Raw genomic sequence first — 25940 nt, 5'->3', positions numbered from 1 at the left:
CGGATTAACAATAACCGAAGTCGGATCGGAGTCGTGGGTGCGCTTCAGAAGCACATCACTACTCCAGCGTGTGGCGCACTCGGTCACCCTCGGGGGTGCATCTGATTAACCTAAAATTAATGATAACACACATCCTGCATACCCCACTGTACTTTGTGCTATGGAAATAATGTGTGGAAAATCACACGGGACACCGACTGTGTGTGAGAGTGGTCAGACACCTCTCGCTCTGTGGCGGCAACAGTGAGTTGAATCGCAAACAAAGTTGTTCGTATGATTTAAAGTCGATATCCATTCCAATTTTACCCCGATAACAGGCTTTTGTCTGTGAAATTTTTATCATTCCATAACAGCATCTTCCTCTTGTTGTAGACAAGGTGTAGACTTCCGCAATGTTAAGCACCGATCGTCCCAAACCAAACCAAGATGTTGCTCTCCCATTAAAGCACAATTGCTCAGACAGACGTACTTCCGTTTCTCACCATACTTATCCGCGTAATGTGTTGCGTGCCTGCGCTTGCTTCCACGTGCCACGAGACACCAAACAGATTGCGTGAATGAAAGAAGAAGCTTCATATTTCAGCTACCGCTCGGAGTAATGATGGCACACGCAATTATTATGAATCAAACAGTCATTGCGCAATCCATCTCCGGTGTGGTGAGCAATCTAGCCTGCTGTGGTCACTATGGGGACCTTCCGTTGTTCATCTTCACGTGTGGATCGCGCACTCGCGACCTTCCTCATCTCATCAACCGTACTATAAGCAAGAAACACACCCCAAAAACACAAGAAATCGTTCAACAGTGGGGGGATGTATGTTCACCAAACCTGAGCCAACTGTTTGCCAGACCACTTCGTAGTGCTCCTTCGCTTTGGAGTATCTCTCTCTCTCTCTTGGGTGCTGGCTGTTTGCCCACACGGGAGGAAAATGGACTGCAACCGCAACATAAGCAACTGAGCAACTGGTGCAAACCATTTGGCAACCAGCAGATCATACACACACACACACACACCTCCGGCATCTATAAACGGGGTGGGGTGCTGGCTGGCTGGTGGTCGAGTGTCCAATTCGTCCCCTTTCACCCCGCGCACCCGTCATAAATATGGAATCTTAGCCCGGGTTTGTACCAACTCCACTCCCCTCTCTCACTCTCACGTGGCTTACACGCTCAAACCTCACCGCCACGAGAGCTCTCTTTCTGCAAAAGCTAGGTGAAGCTTTGCTTTGGACCCAGCGAATAGTACACGGTGGAGTAGGAGAGGTCGCTGAAGAAATTTGAATACACTACGCCGGTTGAACTGCATGGCGGGCGGGCGGGCGGGCGTGCACGCCCGTGGCCGTCTTCTGCGCTGCTGGGTGCGCACCACCAGTAGGACAAACATTTCGGTCGCGGAAGGTAGCAAAAGCATTGGCTGCTGGTGGTGCTGTTGTTACTTTACTTTTCGGGTCGCTCTCTTGTGTGGTCGTTCAAGTGGTAAGCATAGAAGACAGAAACACTATGGTGCCATTGTTGAACGAGCTTTGGTGATTAGTGCAAGCTTAGAGGGCAGTCACGCAAAGGAAGCGAAAAACAAGATGCTTTGCTCCGCTTTGCTCTGTTGTATGGGAAAATGTCCGCGTTTTCGACACCGAGCTAAACGGAGTTAATTGAGAGAGCTCAGCGTTCCGTGGAAACTGTTTCATGGTCGTGTGGTTGGTTTTGAAATTGAAACTTTTCCTCGTGTGTGTGTGTTCATTTTAAAGTGATTAGTGGAGCTGCAGCGGTGTACCAGGTGCACTTTTGCTCGGTGAAAGAAGGAAGACCCTCCCCGGGATAGTTGTGCAATGTCATCAAGTGGTGGATGATGAAATGCTTTGTGCGTTAATTAATTCCATTAGCAAAGGATAAAGAAGTGACTCATCGCACAAAGAAATTCTAATGCGTGACAAGCACAATTATACAAAAAAAGCCCCACCTCACACGCACAAATTCTCCTACTTCCTTATACGGCACACCTTACCAAAAGTTCAAAGTTCAGTGTGTATTTAAATTCTAATTTAAGACTCACCCGAGAACCGTTATGAACACTGGTGCGTTGCATGGTGCGGACTGCGGATAACGTGAATAACGTGCACTGTGTAGATTAGCTACGGCGGGGTGAGTGAACGCAAAAAAGTGCATCTCCAACCCTAAGGGAGGAGAGGGTGGTGGTGGTGAGAGTAGCAAGCAAAAAATCGCTTCCATTCTATTTTTGCGCCCAACTGCAGCAGCAGCAATTCTGCATGTGCACACATTATCAGCTTCGCTTTGTTTCCTACTTGCCCGGAACGGCACAACGGCGCCCGTGGAGGAGGCCACACAATCTCGGAGTCAAAGTGGCAATAGGGCGCGCGCGCGTCGGCTGCGCACAGTGAATAAGTGGCTCACACAGTCGAACACACAAAGCCGACGATCGGATCGTCGGGCGGCAATCATCATCATCATCCGCCCCCTTGTGTGCCTTATGCATAGCAGTACACGCCTATCTCCCCCCACCCCTCCTCCCTCCCCCCTCATTGGGTCACTCTCACACTTCCGTCTTCCGAAACGCAAACCAAAGCAGCGTTGTGCCCCAGACTTGCAAGTGTTATATATCGGTTCATCCCTATTGCAGGCAGCGTCAGTTGCAATCTCGTACTGTGACCATCCGGTAGTGTGTGCCTAAGTCTGGTAGTGCATTTAGTGCGACTCCTCTGGCGGGCTCCTCGAAAATACGGTGGGTTATGCGCTGGAAGCGGTAAAGTGATTTGTGTTATTATTATTACTCCCATGCAAAGAATCAGCTGTTAGCCGCAACGTACCTACCAAACCCATCTGCTTTGTGCTTTTGCGCAGACGAGCACGTGCCAAACTTCCCCTATTCACTGTGTCTTTGCTAACTGTCATCCGTTGCCAAGGGCAACCCCCATCTTTGATGCACACAGACGGCGGCATGTGAATTGCGCTTTCTCTCCCATTGGAAGCAGGTATGCGTCAACAGTGTTGTGGTTTTCCAATACGATTTCCTATCAGAAACTTGTCCCCCCAAAAGCGAGTGCAAAGGATTCTGCGTCATCAGAGAATCGGTGTGTGCGTGCGTGCGTGTGTGTGTGTGTTCGGTGTCGCATCTCATCTCCGGTGGACGTGGGTGTGACGTGGTTGTACGCATCAGCAACGCGGATTGCAAACACACGTGGTACTGTGGGTGCGTGCGCAAAAGAAGAGTTCCGAGTGATAGACTGAAACACAGTTAGCGTATCAATCGCTTCTTAAGTATTGCATCAACCCTATTTCCCCAAATTGCATGTAACATGCATGTGGACCACCTCTGTGCGTGCGTGCCTGTGTCTGTAATCGGTGTAACAAGAAAACAGGGCTATTCCATAGAGCTTTAATGTGCGATTTAAAGTGCTTTGCTTGCTAGAAGTTATGCAAATTTGGTTTGCGTGGCGCTGATGAGGCGGAGTTCGTCAACCAAAGCCATATCCCCAATGCCGTATCCCCCCCCCCCCCCCACGATACGCGTTGTCGCCGGGTACACCAAGAAGTGCTGTGCACGATAAATAGATTCGTCAGTCTAAGCATGACCGGGCGAATGTTCTGCAACTCGACACTATCGGTACGATAGGCCCCAGAAGTGATAGAACGTTCCCCGAGTGCGCGCTTCGAACGACACTTCGAAAAAGACATTTGCAGGAACAAACCTTCCAATGTCCGCAGAGTGAAGAGTGAGCAATTGAAGTGCAATTGGATTACCAGACTGTGTGTGTTCATTGACTAGCGAGTATTAATTGTCTGAACAATCTGGTGTAAGAGTTTCTTCAATTCCAGTGTAGCTTGTAGCAAAAACAACGCTTCAGAGTGAATTTGAAGGAAAGAAACGAAACAATCAGTGCTCTATTCTAATGTTGTAACCTCTTAAATGTAGCTTACTGAGTGTCTCATACAAAATCGCATGATATAAAGTGATCGATTGTGTTGTTCTAATACAGGAAATACGCCTGTTTTCCCTTTGCCTTGCAGCCGAGGTCCAACGACCCCCGTGCGCCATCGACCTAAGCTGAACCTTAAGCCAACGGCTGCGTGTGTTGGAGTTCCAAAGTTCGGGAAAAGCAAAAGCTCCACCAAAGCAGTGGACAGTGTCAACCAACTCCCCAGTAGGGCCGTCAAACGAGCAAAACAGTAAGTGTTACACACACACACAACAATATATCATATCATACCACCGAGGGGTCAGGAAAAAACAGAACCCGGCGCTGGAATGAAACGACACAATGTAACCTTCTTTGCATCGCGCCACCGCTTATTAATATCTGCTGCCCCGCTCGATCATCGATCGTACCTGAGAGCTTGATAGTATCAAATGATAGCTTCCCATTTTGTACCAGCCACGATGACGACACACGTACGTCCGGATGTATTGTGTCATAGAGCAACCTTTGATCCAAGAGAGTGGTTTTAGCGCTCGACCACTGTTGACACGAAATGCGTACTGGTAGGGCTAGATAGAAGGTGCCACAGAAACCGGTACCGGTAAAGTACTGCGGTCGAGGGAACACCTTTGGAGTCGGTTTGCTCGATGCACCGGCCAGTGGACAAACCATCAACAACAACAACACTCTCGATTACCTCACACACGGCCGCACGGGCACGGGAATTAGGCGCGCAAATAGAAGTGCTTCGAGAACGTGCCGTACCGTCGTGTGAGTTTAATAATATGTATGTGCCTACGATGTGCGATGTTGACGTTCGCCCGCGACGCCGAACACTTGTGCACGCGACTAGCCATGTGTGTGGCTTGAGCTTCCTAAGCTCTCTACCGTCTACACGCTTGTAGAAGAATCAATTTACCCAATGATTGAGATCGAGCGCGAGAATGGACGTGTTGGACCCAGACGCAACATTGCCATCCTGCAGTTGCTTGCATCGACCGACGAGAGCCGGTGCACGCTCTTGACGCGTACGTCGTCGCCCACACTCGCGCGTACGCCGTGCGCGTCGCGTCGATGAATTTTTCATTAACCAGTTAGCCTTTCGGTGCGGAGGGAGAATTGCAGCAAGCATGCTTACCACCGCCAGCTTTTCTCGCGATCGCACAACTCGGACTTCCTATACTGCCATACCTTCCAGAGATCGTTACAAATCAATCCATCCTGTCTAGTCTAGAGCTCGAGTCGAAAGAATGAACTCGGAACTGGGATGAAGGTCGAGAGAGTGCTTTAATTTCCTGATTTTTGCTTCACACCTAAAACAAACACAAAAAAACGATACAGAACACTGTTAAACGCTTTGTTGGAAAATATGCTACAACTTCCGGGTTGAAATGAGGCCACACGTAGCCCTAGTCAATGATAAGCAGAACAGCAAACGGACGTGTAGCGATTGGATTTTTGTAGGGCAACCAGAAATTGGTGTAAATTTCGCTCTCAACCGAAAATCCATTTATTGTTTAGTGAAAAGTTTGTAAAACAACTATTAAATAATGAACATTTGCCCCTAATGACTGCCGTAAAGTATACAGCTCTAATCAACAGCTTTTCATTGAGCTTCGCGCGCGCACTGATGCGTGAAACTCTTTTGTCGGTTTTTCGTTTAAATCACCTCGCGTTACAAAGCCGAGGGCAACGCAGCTAGCCATTATTTGCTTGCTTTGAACGTTATTCTAACCAAATTAGCCGTTAAACGGTCAAGCATTCCTTTTAATGAGAAATCATTACTAAAATCATATTAGATTCTAGTTACAGAACGACCGCTGCCAAATCTCTTGTACTTCACCCGATCAACTCGTTCATTCACAGTCCCGCATTATCTGCTGTGACGTTAACTGTGGTAAAACAGTGAATTTGCATGATTTGCACATTATTTGCGCGTCTGGCACACACCGCACCAGCGTAGTAGTGTGATTCATCAATAACCGCCCCCACGCTGGTACACGTGAGGATCATCATCTCGATCGAGTGTCATGCTCCGCGGCGATGTGCTTACACAACACGACCGGCCATGATCTTAAGGGTCAGGTTTGCTTTGATCCATCCTTCATCCCTTCCTTTACCGAAACAAACACATCCCCTGTTCATGTTCGCTTATGGACAAAACCCGCGAGAGACAAGATCATATCCCGACAATGTCGTAGTTTCTCAAGGTTACCTACTTTCCGTTTACAAAAACCCTCCCCATCATCTCATCCAATGCCACTGCGGGAGTGAATGCACTCGATCGGGAAGCAAAACCATCCCAAAACCGAACCAAAGCAACCCCCTCCTTCTTGGTGCGCGCAAGGGAATGCGCATTTCGCAAACGATCGCCAACAACAACCGACATTGGGATTGGGTGGTTGGTTTTGTATTGCACATCTTTGCTTCCTATTCCATTCCCAGTTGGAAATGCACTTCAGTCTGTGAGCGGGAATGCATACCCATCGCTGCTTTTTTTGCTTTTGCTAAACCATCAGCGCGCGCGCGTCTGCTGCCCAACGGGCGCAAGTGCATCGTACTTTACGCATCATGTACACTCACACACGCATACAGGCGCAGTTTGGCAAACATCGTGTGTTGTGTTGTGTATCGACACGATCGGGGTAGATTGAGAGAGCAGCCGACAGAGCGGCAGGTGAGCTCAGAATTCTCGCACTTCTCGCTAGTTGCCGAGACACGTTCGCGGGCGACGGAAGCGACTCTGCCGACGACTTTCTGCTGTCGACGCTCTGCACACTCTGTGCTGTGTGATCTAGTGTGTTGCTGAATACAGTGAGACGAATGTTAGTACAATTTGTGGTGTAAAAGTGTTAATATAATGTTGAAAAGGACACGGAATAAGTTTGATTTACTACATTCTACACAAAGTTAAACGAAACCCCAGTCCTCAAATCCAAAAAGTGACCCTCAAAAGCAGATTAAGTGCCAAATTGCTTCCCAAAAAGTGTTTTCCAACAGCAATCGAAGACATTTGCCCATTCCCACGCGAAGTTCTTGTATGACGGGTTTAGGTGGTAGTATTACACGTTCCATATATCGCACACGCACCTTCGGCACAGAGGGCACACACGCTTGAGTGTGAGTTTCCCTTCCAATTCGAAATCAACCGCCGGACAAACGGTCAAGGATTGCTGGCTTTCGTTGAGAAGTAACCAGAATTGGCACCTCAAAGAGGGGGGTCGGTTCGTGTTTTTCCACAGCGAAAGGTGAACCCCGAACGCACCACCGCATCGCAGCGCCCAAGTGTGCATGTTTGTGTTCAATTTAACAAAGATAAACCAAAAAACAAAACCCCCCCGAACTCAAATACACTTCCAGCTGCCCATGTGGTGCAGCAGTTTTTGGTTTTGGTTTGCATTAAAATGTTTGCTTTCGACCTACTCCGCTGACGGTATTTGCAAAGGTGGCAACCTGGTCGAACTGGTGCGAGAAGTTAACTTCATTTTGGTGTGCCCCAGAGTGAGCTGTTACTGAGTGGTGCCTGCTGTAGATACGCACCAAATGCGTTCAATTGTGTGCTAATATACACGAAACGACGACGCCCAAAGAACATGGATATTTCATTGCACTTGCATAACGATCTCCCCGCTACGATCTTTCCTCTGACGGTATCGCTCCAGATCGTAGGCACGCCCGATGTAAATGTAGCATCAAAAACGCAACGATCGCCGGGTCTTAGAGATACACACGCGGCGGGAGAGGTTCGGATCAGTTAATGCTTGAGCTACTCCAACCGATTTCCTCCGATTTCCTTATCATCCTCCCTTATGCATTACGAACGATCAACAATAAGTTGTTGTACCAATTAAACGGATTCCCGGGCGCAAACATATCTCCCGAGCAAACTGAACCCCTCCCTGCACCCTTTTATTACGTAAGCACACCATTCCCCCTTTTAGATTTGGCGTGGCCTGTCCGGGCGGGCGATCATGCCGCGCAAACGATAATTTGTACCGATCGTCAAGCTAATAATGAAGATGGGAAAGGATTGATGGCTTGCGTCATGAGAACTTTGAACACCGTTTGATGATGTACCTTTGTTGCTGCTGCTGCTGCTGCTGCTGGTGATAACGATCGCGTTTCTCTGATCGGACAATGGGGTTGGGGTGGGTTGGTTGGACCGGGTAGATGATCGACAGCAGTCCGCGGGCAGTTAGTTAATTGCGGGCAAACAACATGACTCGTGGGAGCCCGGAGGGATGGAAAGGAGGACATAAATGTGCAGTTTCAAGGCGCTCCAGCTCACGCAATGCAGTTCAGCCGCGTTAGGTTCAAGGGTTCGAGGGATCCGCAGCGTCCGTCGATTAGCGGCCCGCGGCAAATTAACACCTGAGAGTTGAGCTTTCAAAATTGGAGGCTTGGTCAGTCGTACAAAAAAAAAACGAAACCATTTACAATTTCGGAGGTTTTTGTTTGATTAACGCGGAAGCAAGCATTACCATCATTAGATGTTTTTGTTTGAAAAGGTCACTTTGGAGCCAATTGGTGCAATGAAGACGATCATGGGTTTCTTTGTGTAGAATGTAGTAAAGATCTTCAGTTACGGGTTTTGGGTAACAATTGGGTACATTGGGCATCCTTTTTTGCATAACTTCCACAGTTCGCTTATCATACAGTTGTACTTTAAACGTTCATTTCCGTTCCCTGACCCCGAAAAGACATTTAAATTCCAGCCAAAATGAGTAAGTTGTACTATTGAGGCTTCTTATAAACCTTATAACCTAATTTGCTCCACCTTATTCCACTTCCATCCTCCACAGGGGTACCAACGATGCTATCCGACGTAGAGGAGCTGCCCTCGGTGCAGCTGGGCGACTACGTGCTCCGGTTTGAGCTGGAGGATCTGACGCCCTTCGGCAAGGAGGTGGCCAAGAATGAGCTGCGCGAAACGCCCGAAATTCGTGCCGCCGCCATCGAGGAGCTGCGCACGCTGCTCAAAGGTAAGAAAGCAAGCCACGTGCCGACCGTTTGGGATCGCTTTGCCCTTGGGCATCAAAATACGAGAGATAGAGACGAGTAGAATCCCATCAATCAATGTGTAGCAGCACAACAAATTACCGCACCGAAGCTTAATTAAATCCGACATCATCATCTGTGGGGATGTAGGAAACTTCCCTCCCCAATGAAGTCCATGAAGTTCATAAAGATCAAGAATCCCCTGAGCGCTGTTTTGCACCTTTACAGAAGCTGCTGTTTTGCATGACTCGACGAAAAACAGTCTAGTTGTGCGTATTTTAGGTGGTAATTGAAACCATCAACAGCATAACTGACCATTGAGATCACCCTTGTGTGTAATCAAACACTTCAGAATTCATCAAAAATGTTGTGATCATTTTTGTGTGTGATCAACCGATCGTAACGATTAGTGTTTGAAATTGGTCATGACAACTCGAGCTATGTCAATATGTTTCTGAGTTCTAAATCTTCCACTAGAGCAGCGAGACATTCAGAAAAAGGTAGCGATCTTGCGGTTCAGCTCGGAAACGATCATTAGTCATGCATGGTGAGCAGAGGGAAGTGGTTTTTTTTTGCACCGTTCCCTTACCACAACCCTTCCATCCAGGGGTTCCAGATCGCTTGAGGATGATTACTGTTGTGGTACGATTCCGAAATCTCCTGAAGCAAAACATTCTTCCCCCATCTCTCGTCTAGACTTAACTCGTAACCTTGCGCCACCTGAGAAGCGCTTTGCCCAGCGCATTTGATCGTTGATCATGACGAAACGACGTTCAACGATAATTTGTACATCGAACGGACGACCACGACGACGACGACGACGACAGTGACTGGACACCAAAGCCAATTACTCAAAGCGATCACTCACACACACACTTGTGGAACTTCAACAATGATTCATGATTATTTCTCCCTACAAACCAATAATTACAGTGTAACCCACATTGCAAGCGAAAGATCATGAAATGCGTCATTCAACAATCTAAATGTTTGCAAAAATTCAATTACCTGACCTCAAAATTTAACATGTTCTTTGCTCTTCCTCCTCTTTGTTCCAGATGTTGAAGACTTGGTAGTGCCGCTAGACAACGATGACTGGATGATCCGGTTCCTGCGTCCGTGTAAATTCTACGCCAAAAGTGCCTGTGAGCTGGTAAGAATAATATGATGAAAATGGTTCAAACTGTCCGCAGTCCCTAACGCAATGCAAACCTTCCACCCGTCTGCAGATCCAGCGGTACTACCAGTTCAAGGTGAACCGGGATCAGCTCGGACGGCGTGTGCTGCTGCTGGAGCTGGGCAAAACCTGGAAGCACAAGGAAGTCTCCCTGGACGAGGTGTTCAAGGGCTGCGTCCTGTTCCTCGAGGCGGCAATGCTCGAGCCCGAAACGCAGGTGCACGGTGCGGTCGTAATCTTCGACATGGACGGGCTGACGCTCCAGCAGGCGTGGCAGTTTACGCCACCGTTTGCGAAGAGAATCGTAGACTGGCTGCAGGACGCGGTGCCGCTGCGCATCAAGGGCATACACATTATCAATCAGCCAAAGATCTTCAACATGGTGTTCGCACTGTTTAAGCCGATCTTGCGCGAGAAGCTGCGCAACCGTATCATCTTCCACGGCACCGATCGTGAGTCGCTGTACAAGCACATCTCGAAGGAATGTCTGCCAGCGGTCTACGGCGGTACAGTGGACGCACCCCGGGTACAGGGCGAACAGTGGTACGAGCTGCTGCTCAAGTGCGACAACGAGTACAAGGAGATCAACAACTACGGCTACATCAAGCAGCTGGAGGAGCAGCGCAACAAAAAGAACAAGAAGAAATGATATGGGACGCATGGGAGCACAGGGAAGGTGATAGGAGTTCGGCAATCTTCGGAGACCCGACAGAGACAGCCAGGTGGCGATGATAACTTACAAAAAGGAAAAAAGACTCTTACTTCATCTGCGGCAAAGGCGCCAGCGGGGTTTGTCGCCATGTGATTGCTTACATATTCCATTAACTGCAACGATTTACCCCACCCCCCCTCCCCAAGGCACTTAAGCTCTACTACTACTACTAAATAACGTTCTCTACACATTCACACCCCGTGCGGATCCGGATAGGATTTTTAGGTTTAATGCCGCTATCGCTACACACGGAAGGGTTTCGGGATTCACGGGAAGCACGAACACTGCACACGCGTTTGCTTAGCTAACCGGTCGCTACTACTTAGAAGTCAAATTGGGTACAAAAAGACCAGAATAGCGCGCTTGCACTATCTATCAATTATTTACCTAGATAGTGAACAAATTCTACTAAACAGAAGCAGAAGGCAAAAAAAAACAAAAGGTGTGATACGATCTTTCCTTTCGAAACAGGCGTGATAGCTATATTTACTTTAGCAGCAGAAGAAGGGCTCAGCTTCGTTTGCTTGTACAGTTCTTTGCTGCATCATCATGAGAGAGACTGTATGCGAAGAGTAAAGTGAACGTAGGTTAAATTATCCCACTTTTTTTTTAAATATTGTTATTAAGTATTGCGGTTAGAGCAATGGAACAAATAAATAGTGTAAAAGGAACCTACCCGGCGGTATGTTTGCGTTGTTTGGCTTCAAGAATCTTCACGAAATTACAGTAGGATGATCACCAACTACAGCCTCAAGATGGCGGAGGACGACGCATTGCACAAGCGTATCTACTTTCTAAGGAAGCGCCTACTACGCACTTCCAAAATGCCAGAGATGTATGGTCCGTCGTACATTGGTTCTGGTATCTTAAGGACATTTGTACTGGACCATCTGATCCCCGAGACAATCATCGATCGTAGAAGGCTTGAGAAGGAGAAGGATCAATCACGAACTTGCAGAGGCATACGCCGGGGCATGTCCTTGGAATGGTAGGCTCATATGTCTCACCAGGTAGGTGTTCAGCGACCCTTCCAGCACGGATCAACTACAAGACCTTTCGGAGTTCTGGTACTGACCGCCATGGACCAGATTACCTTGAGAATTAGAATTCGCATTGCTCTTCCTGCTGATGGTAGTGTTGCGGATAAGTACGTTATTAGTAAAATGAACTCAAAATTGTTGTTATTTTTTGTAAAATAACTTGAAAACATCACAAATCACAAATTTTAACAATAAATTGCAAAAATAATTCCTTTAGGAATACACAAATCCAATATTGCACTGAAGTTTGCGAACGATTGTAGAGAAAATCACACCGCGGTGCTTTAAAAGCCAACTGTTTTGACCAAATGTCAAACGTTTTTCGCCCAATGTACAGCACTGCCCGTCCTGTCTGGCAGCACTGCTGTCGTGCTGCTGTGCGTGAAATACTCTCACCGGCTGAAATTGTATAAACATAAACAAACCCCAAACATACGCGGTACAGGAAAATCGGATCATTTTCCACTTCATTTTAGTTCAGTATGGAATCGCTGGAAAAGCCAAATGCCGGGAAAGAGGCGGAAAAGGACAAAGCTGTGACGAAGGCAAAGGGACGCCACCGGAGCAAGCACAAGTTCAACTCGATTCGCAAGCAGATAGAATTTTACTTCTCCGACGCTAACCTGACCAAAGACCGTTACATGGGACAGCTGCTGGGGAATGGGCCATGTAAGATTCGTATCGGTCCGATTAACCTGTATTATTGTCTAACTGCAACCTTTCTCCCTTCGGTACACCACAGTCATTCCACTGGAAGAGTTTTTAAAGTTCAACAAAATCAAAGCCCTCACTACGAACGTCGACGAGATAGCGAATGCGTTGAAAAATTCCACCCTGCTGGAGCTTTCCGACGATCGGGCGAAGGTGCGCCGCAAGACGGAGGTTGTGGTGAAGACCAACAGCGAAGAGTGTACGATCTACGTGGAAAGTTTGCCACCGAAAGCGGACCACGATTGGGTGCGGAATGTGTTTTCCAGCTACGGCACGGTGGCGTACGTATCGCTGCCCAAGTTTCGAAACTCGGGCAAAATCAAAGAGTTTGGCTTTGTGGAGTTCGACGAGGAGGCGAGCGTGCAGAAGGCGCTGAAAGCGTTCCAAACGTTTGGCGGTGTGCTGGCGTACGAAACGACGGACCCGGCCAAGATGGCAAGCATCAAGACGTACGAACCAGAGAAGGGAACGCAGCAGCACGGTGAAGGCTCTGGCGAAACGAAAGCCGAACAGGGTGCTGAGATGGAGAAGCCGATAGAATCATCCACGGGTTCGATGGCTGAAGACGATGGTAACAAGCGCGAGGAGGATGGTGATGAACCACCAGCGAAGAGACACAAAATCGATCCAACAAGTGACGAGGACGATGACACACAGGACGATCAGCAGTCGGATCGGGAAGCAAATGGACAGAAGCAAATTGAGCCAGCAAGCGAAGAAGAGTTCCAGTCGGATCAGGAAGAGCCCGTCGGAGAGCAGGATAACAAGGATGGGACGGACCAAGCAAAGGGCGATGGACAGGATGTGAAACAGGACACAGGAAAGAAGAAATGCCGCCAAAGAAAGGGTTGCAGCATCATCAAGAAAGAGCTACAGCTGGACGATAAGGTTTACGAGCTCAAAATAATGACCAAGTGAGTAGCGAAAGTGGAACTGTATGGAGGCTGAATTGATTGTCCCCTTCTCGTTTCCCTCCACAGGAAAGAATGGCGCCGGCTGAGAAACAAGTATCTCAACCTGCAAAAGGAAGAGGCAAAAAAGCTGAAGCGCTTGTTCCACCAGACGGACAAGCATCCTCATCATCACCATCATCAGCGGGGTGGCCATCCGAAGACGATTGCTTCCCATCCGAGCGGTGGAATCGCGATCAAATCGATCAAATCCTCTCCGAGGGTAAATTTCTACGGCGCCATGCCGGTTGAGGAGGACGAGGAGCACGGCGAGCAGGACGGAACCGGCAGCCACCTGCTTCAGCCGGAAGCGGCCGAGGAGAGTGCGGCCACGGCAAAGCGGCCGCTCTTCTCGTTCGAGCCCGGTCTGATCGTGAGCATTAAGTTTCGCGAACCGTGCGTCGATGTTAAGGATTTCCGGGCCGAGCTGAAACAGCACCCGTACGTGAAGTACATTGACCTGAAGGAGGGCGACTTTGAGGCGTTCGTGCGCGTCGATACGCCCGCGTCGGCCGTTGCGCTCGTGAAGGAGTACTGCTCGGCGGAGCACAGCGCGCAGATACTGAGCGGCGAGCAGGAGCAGCAGTACTGGGACAAGATGATGCGCGACCGGGAGGACAAGCTGAACAAGCGCGTCAAGACGGAGCGCATTCGAGGGCGTACGAAGTTGATTCGTAAGATAAACAGTCACATTAAGTTTGATGATGACGATGAATAATGGCACAAACGACCTGGTTGGGATTATGGCGAAATAAAGTGAATTTAACAGCAATGAAGACTACATACCAAATTTCTTTCTGACCGAAGCCAAAGACTGAAGCGTTTTTTGTGTGTGTTTTACGGATCAACTCCGTAAATCCTTAGTTTTATAGGTTATCCGCGCTCTCTCCTTCCACTTTGGAATACATTTCCCCTCACAATCGAATAAAATGCGTTCGGTAATACACTCTCCTTTGTACTTTGTCGAAAGGACCCTAACATTAAACGAGCAGACGCTCGATCTCCTGCTGGATTGATACAATCTGAGATTTCAGCTGCGAACCTTCGTCGATCGTGACGGAGCAGGCGACGATCGGGCGCGACACTCCGCACGCACGGCCCAGCGCCTGCTTGGAGCGCACAAACACGTACGGCACGTTCTTGTCCTCGCACAGCAGCGGAAGATGCAGAATGATTTCGATCGGCTCCGCATCCGCCGCCATCACGATGAACTCCGACAGCCCACGGTTCAGCGTCTTGGTGGCTTCGTTAGCGCCGCGACGCAGCTGCTTGTAGTTGACCGCCTGCTGGATCAGCGTCATGATCTTGCTGGTGAGGGCCTGTTCGGCCAGAGGGTATGCCTTCGGGTTAACCTCTTCAGTCTGTGGAGTAAAGGGGTGCAACAGAGATAAGGGGGGATTAGTCACCGGATACCGGTAGCGCGAGGCAAAAACCACGCGGTAACACAAGACACCCTTCGCAAGCGTCTTTCGGGGTGAAATATCACCAAATTCACTATGGAACAGCTTGATTTACTCACCATTTTAATGCTTTGAAGGTTTTTGGTCACAATTTAGGTGGATTTGTTGAGGAAAATGGATTTATTTACAATATTTGTTGTTCTAAGCCTCGGCTGCTAGCTTCATTGGCCGCAAACGCTAGATGAGTAACAAGCAATGGGAAACCGCGTGGTTTCAGTACGGAGCTTTGGCAGGTTGGGACACAGCGAGTGCCAGAGGCGCCCTCTATCTCTATCGCACGTGTTCTGTCACGCCCAAAGCCAACGATTTCTCGAGATAGGAGAATTATTGGAAGAATAATAATTATTGAAGTGTTTTTTACATTATAATTAAGTTGTTAATCATTAAAAAGTAAAAACAAACGATGATTTGGGCACAACTGTAACGTCAACTGCGTTGCTGTCACATTTCAACACAGCTTATTGTATACACCTTATGCTAATGGTTCAGAAATGTCAAACAACTGATAACAAATAACAACAAACCGAGGAAAAAATCGCCCCTTTTTCCAAAAAGGTGAATTTCGATCGCCGTTGCCGAATGAATCCTTGCTTATTTGCTCTATTATTCATCTACAAATAAACTTCCTTGTGCAGAAACATTCCCACCCACGATGGCCGACGATCATTCGGACAGTTCGCTCACATCGATCGACGACGAGCGGACGGACAACACGGAGAATCTGTGCGAAAACCCGACCCGAGACATCCTGACGGAGGGCTTCTTCCGGCTCTTTAAACCAGTGATTGACGATCTGGAAAACAACATCCGCGGGGCAAGCAAAACACAGAGCGAACTGCGCCAGCAGCTGGAAGAACTGTCCGGTGAGATGAAGAATCTCAACTTCGAGAACGATCCCGTGCTGCACGAATACTTCAAGCGTATGGTGCGCGTGAAACAGAAGGTCGTTGTGATAATGAACATTCTGCAGGGTGCGCAGGAGCGGCTAGTGACGCTGTGCCAGCAGCAGGAACTGCAGGCACCCGTACCCGGCACGTAAAGAGGCACACGCCGAACCAAAGAATTATGTATTTAATATTCTTCGTAGCAATCAGCTTTCCTCCATCCACCAAGAGGCCATTGCTTTCTGCACTAATGTAACGTAATAATAATAATAATGCTTTTAACGTAACACACCTAACACACGAAGGGGAGATTTTATTTTTTAAAGAAGCTAGAAATACTCTTCGACCCACTCGCCGCCTTCGCTAGCGCTTTCGCCTTGGCAGAGACCTTCTTTTCAGCCGCCGGTAGCTTTATGGGGGTTGTATCGTGATTTTCCTCCTTTTTAATCCGCTTCACCACGGCCGATTCCAGATCGACCACGGATTTGCGCTTCTTCGAGATGTTTTCATCCTCGGGGAATCCCAGCGCCACCGAAAGTTTCCGTCCGAACTCGAGCGAAAGATAATCACTCACGATTCCGAGTGCCGTATGCAGTGTGCCCGTCTCATCCTCATCCTTCTCGTTTTCCTTCTCTTCCTTGATGTAGTTCAGTGATCGTGCCGTTGGACCTTCCTCCGTACCGATCACTTTGCTCAACCGATGGCACTTACTGACAAGCCATTCCAGTGCTTTCGTTTCGTTGTACTTCAATGCCAGTATCGAACCGGCACGCTTTTCATCCGCTATCAAGCTTAAACGATCCGCTGGCAGCACCTCAGCAAGCTGTGAGGTGCATGGGAACTTATCGTCTATCAGGATTTGATCCAACGGCACCGCCCGTTCGCTACAATGCTCCACCAAATAGGGCAGCACGAGAAACAGCGGATCGATCGGTGTGGGTAAGAAGATTTTGCCGTTCGAGCAAACCGATTCGTTGATAAACCAGGAGCGATGCTGCTCGTTGAAGCAGTTCACTTCGTACAGACTGCACGCCTTCTTCGAGCTGCGCCGGAATAGATACTTGGTTGCGTTTCTTGTCGCAGGATTGCGCAGGGACACGATGCTCATGCTGGCGTCATCGCTTTCGATCAGGGAATCTGCAAATAAATAAATCAAGAAAATGGGGTTTAGCAACAACAATGCAGTGGCGAAAATGGTTCCAATTGGACCTACCTTTAAACACAAAAAAGAATTTATTCGCGGACATCGTGCAGCCGGACAGAAACAGAAACGAAACACGCAGACAAGCACTTTTGAGCGGGAAATTGTGATGCTGTGGATCGGGTTTGTTTTGTAAACATTTCCCAAGCAACATACAGCGCCCGGTGAGACCAAGGTGAGTATATATGGTTGGTCCTGCAGGGATCTTCCATGTGTAAAAAGATGAAAAATGTAATGAATCGCTTAAATTGCTTTAACTTTTCAAGCAATTCATGCTTTATTTTAATATTAACTTTCTTATCGATGCAAAGATCTCACATAATCAAACTGCCTACCATCCATTATTACTGCCCAAGGTTTATATGATGCACAGGCAAGACCGTTACTTTTCAAAATTGTTGACGCTCATACGACGCTGCTTTGTTTTGCAAGAGAATTTACTTTATCAGCTTAAAAAAAATCGCTGTTATTTCTCTGTAGGGATTTCACACTTGATAAAAGAGTTCAAGCAAATGGTAAAAAAATAAAGGAATGAGTACTGGCCCAATCAAAACGTTTATCGGAGTATACCACCATTCACCCAGAAAAACATACACAAATCCACTGTACTTTGAGGGCAAATACAAAGAAGTACTTTATTCAAAATATCTGTTTTTTCCTCCGAGCTTACACAATACTATACCTTTCGACGGTTCTAAAATAGTGTTTACGTTTACAATCTGCTCTATTACTGTGTCCTCAAAATTTTGCCCTACATGGCTCGAAAAAAAGGAACCCCTGCACGCGCACTGACTGGCTAACAATGTACAGTATGATGGTTTTTTCTTCTGAATTTTTACAATATAATTCCTGTCGAACAAAACGTATCCCTTCCTTCTTTTGTGAGCAAATAATAAAAATAATAAAATAATAAACGTTTGCTCCTATCGTCAATGTGTTCTGTATCGTCGTCTTTCCAAAAAAAAAAAGTCATCCAAAATTGTCCTGGCCAAAAATAACGCGCAAAAAGGATTTTACAAATATAAAAGTCATAACAAAAGCGGTGTATTGTATACCTATGTTAAATTAATTTTGAGGAAAAAAGGGGGACAAAAGTTGTAAATCCGGTGTGTCAAAAAACTGTATCAAAAACGGGGGGACAACATGTAAAAGCTTCTCGCTGCTTCGTTGTAGCGCATTTAAGGAATCTTTAAGAAGCAAAAAATATATACCTATCCATCGTTCAAAATATATGCCATCGTAAAATGTGTACTACTACTACTACTACGCTTTCCTAATGCTTGACTGTATGATGGTACCTTTGTTTGTGTGTATGTGTGTGTGTACTATCTTTCCTTGTACGAACTTGTTCGCTGTACAGTAAAAAGAGCTTGTTAGTAGTTAGCTTCTTATTAGATAAGGGTGAGGTTTTTGGTTAGTTTCAAAACGCTTACTTCCTACTTTAGATGCCCTCTACCATAAACTCTCCTCTTGCGGAGTTTAGGTAAGAGAGCAACGCGTGCGTGCCCCGCTCTGTGTGTCCCTTTTCCCCAATTCCCCCGTCTAAACTAACCACCAGAAGAATACGACCTCGCGGGGGGAAGAATCGTTTCTTAACATTAACCACGCGCACGGTGCACACGCTGCTGTACCGCTGTCCTAACACTTAACTTAAGGTTTAAAGAGCAACGATTCTACCCATTTCAAATCGATTGCTTTTGCACAAAAAAGGGGGACATCAGCAACCACCACGCACACGTGTGTGTGTGTGTCAATCGTCATCTACTTGTAGAAATTCAACGATCGTGGCTGGAGCGATGTCTTTTTCAGGCAGCTGTGTGCTTGCTGCGAAACGATCATGTGATCGCGCGTCTTGCCGCACGCAAACTTTTCCCATTTCGGGTCGACGGGCTACAAAAATGGAGAAAAAAGAGGTTATGAATGCCAATAAGGGATCTTTGGAAAGGGATAAAGTTCGGGGTGTTTAACTTACCACCGGTGACTTGACGGTGGACTTGTTGGCCGATGATTCCTTGCCACCCTCGTTACCGTCGAGCAGGAGCTCTGCTTCACGCAACGGATCGCGCAACGAGGGCGACAGCGTCACACCCGAGTCCGAGATAAGCGACTTGCTCTGCAGGAAGACAAAAAGAGAAAAGGGAATAAACATAAAATAAATCTTTATACAATTTCCTCCTCCCCATCCACTACTTACCGGCGTTTCCGCAAAGAAGCTCATGTCTGAGTTTTCCCACTGCTGCGAAAAGACGGAGGAAGAGGACGCCTTCTTGTTCATGCGCGGCGACACCTGTCCGCTTCGCGCGGGAAGCGTGTTTTCCTTCGAATCGGTCGTTTGCGTGCCACTGCCATTGTTGCTGATGACCGTTTTGTTGCCGGCCGATGTGTCGCTGCCACTTGCCAGCGTGGAGGAAGTTTCGCTTGCCTGCTCTTGGTTCATGATCTCCGCAATGTCCTCGCCGATACGTGCCGGACTCGGTGGGATGTAGCTGAAGGGGTGAAAGGATTTTCCGCCATTATAAAACGAATATTTTTGCGAGTAGCAAGCAGACAACTCACATCTCGGAACGTCTCTTTCCCAGCTCGGCCATTGCGTTCTTGAACGGTGTCGGCGTGCGCGGTTCGATCGGCACAGGTTTGCCGCTCTCCTTTAGCGGTGTTTTCGTTTTGCCATCCTCTTCATTTTCAGCTGCCTTCTCCTGATCCTTCTTCGCTTCCATCTTGATCGACACATCCTTCGCTGGAACTGGCGTGCTTAATAGACTAGTGTCGTTCTGTTGTGCACCCGCCGAAACAACATACACACAAAGGAATATAAACATTAATTTTGAGAACATGGCCACCATTTACAAAGTCTTTCCAGTGCTTATTGTAAAATGTTAGATACAAGAGCATTAAAATTATAGCAAACAAACAAAGGAAAAAAGAAAGAAACAAACAGAAAACATACTTTAACTGCCGCTCGTTTGACGGGCGTACTGGCGGGAAGCTGATCGAAGGACACGTTCAGGCTGGGAGAGTTCAGGAATTGGCTCGGAGAGAACGGCAACGGTTTGATGGGGGTAATGGACGGTGACATGAGGTGCATTTTGTCCGTACCGCCGCGCGCATTACCGTCCTGGCCTGCGTGCGCATGATTGCCCTGACCGGCGCCTGCATTCCCAACCGCCCCCTGTTGCTGGTGCTGCTGCTGGTCGTTATAGTGCGCCTGCATCGTTAAAAGGTCATGCTAATAGTGTATTGTGGTGGTAACAGTTGGTGGTAAGCAATTGTGTAAAAGGTGTGTTATCAGTGTTATATGTAAAGGTGTGTGTAGTAGATGCAGCAAATTTTGTGTTGTTCTGTGCGGCTGGTACCATTGCCTTCTTCGTTACCCATTTACCTGTCTAGTCCTTTAGAAGTGCATGTTTACTTAGCCCAGCGATAAGCGATACAAATAAAACAATGGATCATGGCAAAAAGCAACAAAATTGACCAAAAAAACATAAAAAATAAAAGTTACAGCCAAACAAAACACAAAAATCCACTGACCGTACAAACACACACACAACACACACGCGCAAAATCGACTCGTTCGAACGCGTCCTTACCAGCTCTTGATCATCCTTAAGCTTTCGCTTTCGCCGCAGAATGTTCGGCGTAGTGTTGCGCGTCGTCTTGCGCTCCGTCATCGACTGTTCCGACGCAACGCTATCGTCCAGCCGTGTCGCATTGATCAGCTCGTGCAGATCCACATTGGCGGGAAGAAACTGTTGGCCCGAGATCGCCAGCGGATGATAGCCGGCCACGGCCGCTGCCTGCCCTTCGCTTACATTGTTGTTATTGTTATTGTGCGCCGCATTACCGTCCCCGAACAGCTTCGCGTTGATGCGCGTCGGATAGACCGGCTCGATCACGTACTGCTTCTCGCGATCCGGCAGCGGAATGATGAGGAAATCACCCTGCTCCGTCGATACGGCCACCTTGCCCGCGACGTGACCCTCCTCGAGCGGTATCTCGTCCCGGAACTGGTTCTCGTCCAGCGACGGCTTCTTGCGATTGTTGCGTATAATGTTCTGCAAGCTTTCGTTCGGCGGATAGCGCGGTGCTTTCGATTTCTGTTCGCCATCGCCCGCCCCGGGCTGCTGCTGCTGATAGTCGTGGTGCTGCAGCTGGGGATGGGGATGGTGGTTCGGTGGCTGGTTCGGCGTACCGACCATCTTCACCCGCCGGCGGGCCGCTTCCGGGCCCTCGTACTTGCGGCGCATCGTCGAGTTCCAGTGGTTTTTGATCGCATTGTCCGTCCGGCCGGGCAGCAGCTTGGCGATCTTGGCCCACTGGTTGCCGTACTGCTTGTGCGCCTCGTAGATCAGCTGGTCTTCCTCGTCCGTCCAGGCGGACTTTTTGATGTTCGGGTTGAGATGGTTGTGCCATCGCTCGCGGCACTGTTTGCCGATGCGCCCGCGCAGGTGCCGCGCGATCAGGGTCCACTTTTTTGGCCCATACTTGGCAACCAGTGCGACCACCTTGTCGTCCTCCTGGAATTGAGGGGTAAAAAAGGGAACGCATTAGTAAAGTGCTTCTTTAAGTTTGTAACAAGAAACCGTAATTAAGCAATAGACTAGAGCGAAATGAGAACGCTTTTAAACCTGGTTTTGTGCACCGTCATCGCAAGAAGGATCGTATTCCGGCATCGTCGCTCTTGCTCTCTTCTCTTCCTACATTGCTGTAATAATTCGCTTCCGGTAATTGTAAAAGATTTGTTTGAAGGCATTTGTTTTGAAGGTCCCTTTCGAATACACCCATCTTCAAGCTCGTAGGGCGAGCTTGGAACAATTGTACGTCCTTCTACAAATTATAACTTTTACTGACAATCTTATGATATATCTCAGCCCTTTGGAACGCATGGGACGAACATTTCCCTTCGTCAGATTCCATCAAGGTGATCGGACACGGTTCGGTGAATGTAAATTTGTATCCAACCCCAAAATTTGTCATGTCAACAACAGTCGAGAGTTTGGATGTGTGTTTTCATCATAAAAGGCACCCTTTTTGTGACGTTCCGTTCGTTGGAAAGTTTTTCCTTTCACACAAGACTGCTGGCAACAGGAATTTGTGTGGCGCATTTTTCCCCTTTCCTTTCATTAGAATCTTCTTTTCTACGCCATTTTCCTTTCATAGCGCTATCTTCGTTTTTTTCCTCTAAAAAACAACAACTCATCCTCCCGCATGAGGAGCACCACTTCCGGTTGTCTTTTCGTTTCGGTGCGTCTAAAAGCGCCCGCCTTACACCTTAATCAACCCCCTACCGTTCCTGTGCCGTAACCTGTACGGACCTCCTTTCCACCCCCCCCCCCCCCCCCTCAATTGATCGTACGATTGAAAAGCGCAACGCAACCACCACCACCATGATCACGCACCACCACAAGCAGGAAGTACGATCGGCATAGAACAATACCATCATAACAAAGGGGGAAAATTTCAGGAATAGGAGCAAGAATAAAACAAAGTACTGGGCCAACCCATTACCTCATGGGATCGCATGCGGGCAGGGAAGTTTCCCCCTTTCGATAGGATGTTTTTAGTTTGTTAGTGTGCAATTTCTTTCTCGCAAGCAAAAAAAAAGCTAATGGGCGACAACACCCCTGGCGGAATGAGTTTGGGGTCCTGTTTTGCGCTGTTTTGCGGCACTCACACATGCTGTAATACATGCTCGCAGCACTTCAAACAGGCATGGGATGAAAATCGACAAAAAAGGGGTCGCAAGGTAAAGTGAAAACATGTTGTGACTTGTCTGTGAGCTGGAATATGATGAGAACAGGTAAAGTTCATATTATAAATCAAATTTAAGCGCTGAGAGCTTTGCAGGATTTGAGCGACAATATATCAAATTCTTAAAAGATATGATATTTAAAACCCGTGTCGTCTTCGTCGACAGTCTATGACACGTCCTCCTGCTGATCAAGCAGCACAGTGGCAGTGACAGCTGGTCGTGTTTCCGCAAAGTGAGTGATCACGTGTGTTCGAGGAACCAGCTGTCCCATCGGTTTCATGGCCCAATGTTCCCATCAAATGAGCGCTTCGAGTACAATTGAGCAATAGTTTTCGTTTTGTTTTTCACACACACTAACCTCCTTCGTCCAGGGTCCCTTGATAAGATCCGGATTCACCACCTTCGTCCAGCGCTGCTGACACTGCACGTCGGTACGATCCTTCAGCAGCTTCGAGATGATGTCCCACCGCTCGCCGTACTGCTCTACCAGCTGTTTGAGGGCGGCATCCTGTAGAAAATAGAAAATAGTTTTTGTATAATTATCGAACGCAACTAATCAAAACAAGATGCTATTTTTTAAATATGAATTCCCCCTTCCTTACCTCATGCTTTGTCCAGCGCGATTTGCTCGATCCTTTCTCTCCCTGCGAATGCTCGGAATTATCATCGTCCGATGTGTCCATCGTTGCTGACATCGCTCGATCCGTCGCTCTGCTTTTAGAGGATGTCCTTTTTCGTGGAGTGTATGCAAAAGTTCAATCAACTCTCCTCAACACACAGACACAGCAGAGACAGATTTGTACTCCCTAATACATAAACACACACGCACACACACAGACGTAAATTGATCCTAGGATAATATGAGGATATGGATGAGAGAGGGTCCGACCTCACACACAAACAGATAGATCCCACTTCCGACCGACTCCGGCACGGGATGGCGCTTAAGGACACACCGTCGAGTCTTCGTTCTCCCTCGCACTAAGGTGTTGCTGCACGTGTTGGTGTGCGAGTGTCCTTTTTTCTCTTTCTCTCTGATCGTGTGTGTATCCTGTTCTCTTCTCTTCCGCACCACACCACGAGAGGGAGAAGACAATCAAGCCAGCAGCATATGCCGTCGTACTGTTTGGCCCGTGTGTTTAATAATTATTTCCACGGCAGATGTTTTGTTCCCGCACCGGTCCTCCTCTCTTCACCACCAACAGCTCCCTTCGTCACTTCCTTTTATGCTCTCAAGCGGCGAGGATTGGGTTGTGTGGCGGCGCCCCTTCCGTACTTGCTTTTTTTGGCTTTCCTTTTCTTCTCGTGCACAGCCTGCCTGCCACTCACCTAGGCAACACACGCAATAGGGTACGCACCACCGGTGCTACACTCTAGGGGTGCTGCTGCTGCTATGCTACGGAGCATAAGGGTGTGCTCTCTCTCGTTCGCTCTGCGCCGTCTATCTCGCTCAATCGCGCTAGGACCCACAGGTCGCACGTGCAATGATGGGATTCTTCGCTTTTTGTGTTTTCTTTCTCACTTCTTCTTCTTCTTCTTCGCCAAACACACATACATAAACCCACCACTGGGAGGGGGGACGAAAAGCGAGGATCACATTTACTGCCCGGTAGACACTTTTCGATGCGCCGGTGCGCATGGATCGGCAATGATAATTGATAGCGCAACTAGAGCCACCATGCGCGCACACCTATAACACCGTGGGACACACACACACAAACACATACGCACAATAAGGTGGCTTTTCTGCACCGTTCCCCTCCGAACCAACCAAAAAAGGGGGAAATCGGAAACTCCGTAATCGTCCCGGGAAGCGATTTGAATCAGACTCGCGACGCGGAGGGTCGTATTTTTGCTTTACCTTGTGTTCTTTGTTGTTTTTTTTTTCTTTTTTTCTTTGCCTGTTCACCCAAATGTACACCCTTGGGCGCTTTTTCAAAAACACACGGCACTTTTCCAGCAGGGGAAAAGGAAAGCAACGCGCCGTGTTCTGTTCGCGCACTGTTTACGTTCCCTTGTTACCCCTTGGGTTGCTGTGTGGGTCTATTTTTGGACCCTGTAGGGCGAACCCGCAGCACGAGTTCCTGGACGTGGAACTGAAGCTTCTTCTTGGCGTAGCAGCGGTGGCGCTCCTACAGCCTCGGCTGCCCACACGGACAAGTGCGAACGGGCAGCGTAACCGGATGCTCCGCGGATGGGCCGTTTTACGCGAACGGTCTGCTCAAATTTGGATACGGCAATGCGCACCCCCCACTTTCGGGCTTGTCACCTTTCAAAATGCTACTGCAAGCTGGTTCCGCGAGGGAATCAATGGGCAAGGAAAACCCAATGCAAACGTTGCTGGGGGCCCGTCGTAACGTAAACAAACGCCGGGGCAGCTTCGAATTTCCAGGCCTTTTTTCACTGACTAGATGATAAGATGGTTACAGCGCACCAACACGCTCTTCTGCTAGTACCGGACGAACACACGACGAAACAGTAAACACGGAGAAACACACGCGCATTTGGTATATTGGCTTGTTCTGGGGCACCACTGTCGCAATACCGAACGACACGACGTTGTCACAATATTGCTTTTATTTTGCATTCACTTCGTTCATTCCGGGACGACCGAACTGGCTGGCATACAGAGCGCGGCAGCACACAACACTCGAATTTCATTTCACGCAACACACACACGGGTACGGTGGTCGTCGTCGGCAGCTGCTGCTGCTGTTGTGCGGCCGAACCGTGATGCATCCATCTTTCTCTCCCTGAATTGCTTTCCAAGACGCGCTCTCGACTGCAGCGTGATGTTGATGTGCTTCCGGCAGTCTCTTCACCTTTGCACCGCTGCTTTACGGCGCGCTTACCCGCAGCCCACGGTAGGATTGCGAAACAACGTTGGATAATAGAGATAATGGATGATGGTTCCGAAATTTTAGGGAACGTCCCCGTCGTTACGCGTTTTGCTGCGACCGTTTTGGCTTGCTTCGAAAAAGCTCGAGGTTGACGGAAAACGGCCAGGTGATGGACGGCTGTGTCGTTTTGACATTTCGCCATTTGACATATGCGGTACACAGGGCATTGCATTATGTTAATAATTATAATATATTCTTATATAACGGATAAGAAATCATCTTAAAT

The 25940-nt window shown here is 48.2% G+C and overlaps 6 protein-coding genes across 14 annotated transcripts; 3 read left to right on the top strand and 3 right to left on the bottom strand.

Moving 5' to 3' along the window:
* Positions 1–1377: 1377 nt before the first annotated feature.
* Positions 1378–11494, top strand: LOC120901790 (clavesin-1). 6 transcript variants are annotated; one of them, XM_040310040.1, is made up of 5 exons: positions 1378–1476; positions 4024–4182; positions 8735–8914; positions 9989–10083; positions 10160–11494. In XM_040310040.1, the coding sequence occupies exons 3-5, from the start codon at positions 8746–8748 to the stop codon at positions 10754–10756; spliced, it is 861 nt and encodes a 286-aa protein (XP_040165974.1). In that variant the 5' UTR covers positions 1378–1476; positions 4024–4182; positions 8735–8745; the 3' UTR covers positions 10757–11494. The 6 variants fall into 6 exon arrangements, with proteins under 6 accessions (XP_040165974.1, XP_040165972.1, XP_040165973.1 ...); XM_040310038.1 differs by lacking the exon at positions 1378–1476 and adding an exon at positions 2584–2737; XM_040310039.1 differs by lacking the exon at positions 1378–1476 and adding an exon at positions 2790–2987.
* A 756-nt stretch (positions 11495–12250) lies between these two features.
* On the top strand, positions 12251–14292 carry LOC120900544 (la-related protein 7). Its single transcript, XM_040307677.1, has 3 exons — positions 12251–12528; positions 12602–13484; positions 13551–14292. The coding sequence occupies exons 1-3, from the start codon at positions 12342–12344 to the stop codon at positions 14236–14238; spliced, it is 1758 nt and encodes a 585-aa protein (XP_040163611.1). The 5' UTR covers positions 12251–12341; the 3' UTR covers positions 14239–14292.
* A 50-nt stretch (positions 14293–14342) lies between these two features.
* On the bottom strand, positions 14343–15247 carry LOC120900547 (NHP2-like protein 1 homolog). Its single transcript, XM_040307680.1, has 2 exons — positions 15040–15247; positions 14343–14881 (listed from the first exon to the last, which is right to left on the bottom strand). The coding sequence occupies exons 1-2, from the start codon at positions 15040–15042 to the stop codon at positions 14501–14503; spliced, it is 384 nt and encodes a 127-aa protein (XP_040163614.1). The 5' UTR covers positions 15043–15247; the 3' UTR covers positions 14343–14500.
* A 212-nt stretch (positions 15248–15459) lies between these two features.
* LOC120900546 (SNAPIN protein homolog) lies at positions 15460–16160 on the top strand. Its single transcript, XM_040307679.1, has 2 exons — positions 15460–15534; positions 15614–16160. Exon 2 carries the CDS (start codon positions 15633–15635, stop codon positions 16017–16019), a length of 387 nt encoding a protein of 128 aa, XP_040163613.1. The 5' UTR covers positions 15460–15534; positions 15614–15632; the 3' UTR covers positions 16020–16160.
* LOC120900545 (ribonuclease H2 subunit B) lies at positions 16141–17207 on the bottom strand. The gene is made up of 2 exons (XM_040307678.1): positions 17078–17207; positions 16141–17001 (listed from the first exon to the last, which is right to left on the bottom strand). Exons 1-2 carry the CDS (start codon positions 17109–17111, stop codon positions 16178–16180), a joined length of 858 nt encoding a protein of 285 aa, XP_040163612.1. The 5' UTR covers positions 17112–17207; the 3' UTR covers positions 16141–16177.
* Positions 17208–17669: 462 nt separating this feature from the next.
* LOC120900542 (transcriptional activator Myb) lies at positions 17670–25802 on the bottom strand. Of its 4 annotated transcripts, none has more exons than XM_040307673.1 (9): positions 25637–25802; positions 23417–23664; positions 23173–23322; positions 20653–21579; positions 20013–20291; positions 19622–19836; positions 19260–19551; positions 19038–19178; positions 17670–18955 (listed from the first exon to the last, which is right to left on the bottom strand). In XM_040307673.1, the coding sequence occupies exons 2-9, from the start codon at positions 23507–23509 to the stop codon at positions 18827–18829; spliced, it is 2226 nt and encodes a 741-aa protein (XP_040163607.1). In that variant the 5' UTR covers positions 23510–23664; positions 25637–25802; the 3' UTR covers positions 17670–18826. The 4 variants fall into 4 exon arrangements, with proteins under 4 accessions (XP_040163607.1, XP_040163608.1, XP_040163609.1 ...); XM_040307674.1 differs by having other exon boundaries at positions 25667–25799; XM_040307675.1 differs by having other exon boundaries at positions 20013–20270; positions 23417–25802.
* Between the last annotated feature and the right edge of the window lie 138 nt (positions 25803–25940).

The sequence above is a fragment of the Anopheles arabiensis genome, chromosome 3 (assembly GCF_016920715.1).
Source record: "Anopheles arabiensis isolate DONGOLA chromosome 3, AaraD3, whole genome shotgun sequence".
In the NCBI taxonomy this organism is placed as follows: Eukaryota; Metazoa; Arthropoda; class Insecta; order Diptera; family Culicidae; genus Anopheles; species Anopheles arabiensis.
This window is presented reverse-complemented; position numbering and strand designations above follow the sequence as displayed.

What these genes read in the sequence shown, in the direction of transcription:
- LOC120900542 (XM_040307673.1), bottom strand. Translation starts at nt 23,509, where the DNA reads ATGTCAGCAACGATGGACACATCGGACGATGATAATTCCGAGCATTCG. An exon ending in CGCGCTGGACAAAGCATGAG is followed by an intron (nt 23,323 to 23,416) that starts GTAAGGAAGGGG and finishes TATTTTCTACAG; the next exon opens with GATGCCGCCCTCAAACAGCT. An exon ending in TCAAACGAGCGGCAGTTAAA is followed by an intron (nt 19,837 to 20,012) that starts GTATGTTTTCTG and finishes GGTGCACAACAG; the next exon opens with AACGACACTAGTCTATTAAG.
- LOC120900546 (XM_040307679.1), top strand. Translation starts at nt 15,633, where the DNA reads ATGGCCGACGATCATTCGGACAGTTCGCTCACATCGATCGACGACGAG.
- LOC120900545 (XM_040307678.1), bottom strand. Translation starts at nt 17,111, where the DNA reads ATGTCCGCGAATAAATTCTTTTTTGTGTTTAAAG. An exon ending in ATTCTTTTTTGTGTTTAAAG is followed by an intron (nt 17,002 to 17,077) that starts GTAGGTCCAATT and finishes ATTTATTTGCAG; the next exon opens with ATTCCCTGATCGAAAGCGAT.
- LOC120900544 (XM_040307677.1), top strand. Translation starts at nt 12,342, where the DNA reads ATGGAATCGCTGGAAAAGCCAAATGCCGGGAAAGAGGCGGAAAAGGAC. An exon ending in GCTGCTGGGGAATGGGCCAT is followed by an intron (nt 12,529 to 12,601) that starts GTAAGATTCGTA and finishes GGTACACCACAG; the next exon opens with TCATTCCACTGGAAGAGTTT. An exon ending in GAGCTCAAAATAATGACCAA is followed by an intron (nt 13,485 to 13,550) that starts GTGAGTAGCGAA and finishes TTCCCTCCACAG; the next exon opens with GAAAGAATGGCGCCGGCTGA.
- LOC120901790 (XM_040310035.1), top strand. An exon ending in GCTGCGCACGCTGCTCAAAG is followed by an intron (nt 8,915 to 9,988) that starts GTAAGAAAGCAA and finishes TCTTTGTTCCAG; the next exon opens with ATGTTGAAGACTTGGTAGTG. An exon ending in CCAAAAGTGCCTGTGAGCTG is followed by an intron (nt 10,084 to 10,159) that starts GTAAGAATAATA and finishes ACCCGTCTGCAG; the next exon opens with ATCCAGCGGTACTACCAGTT.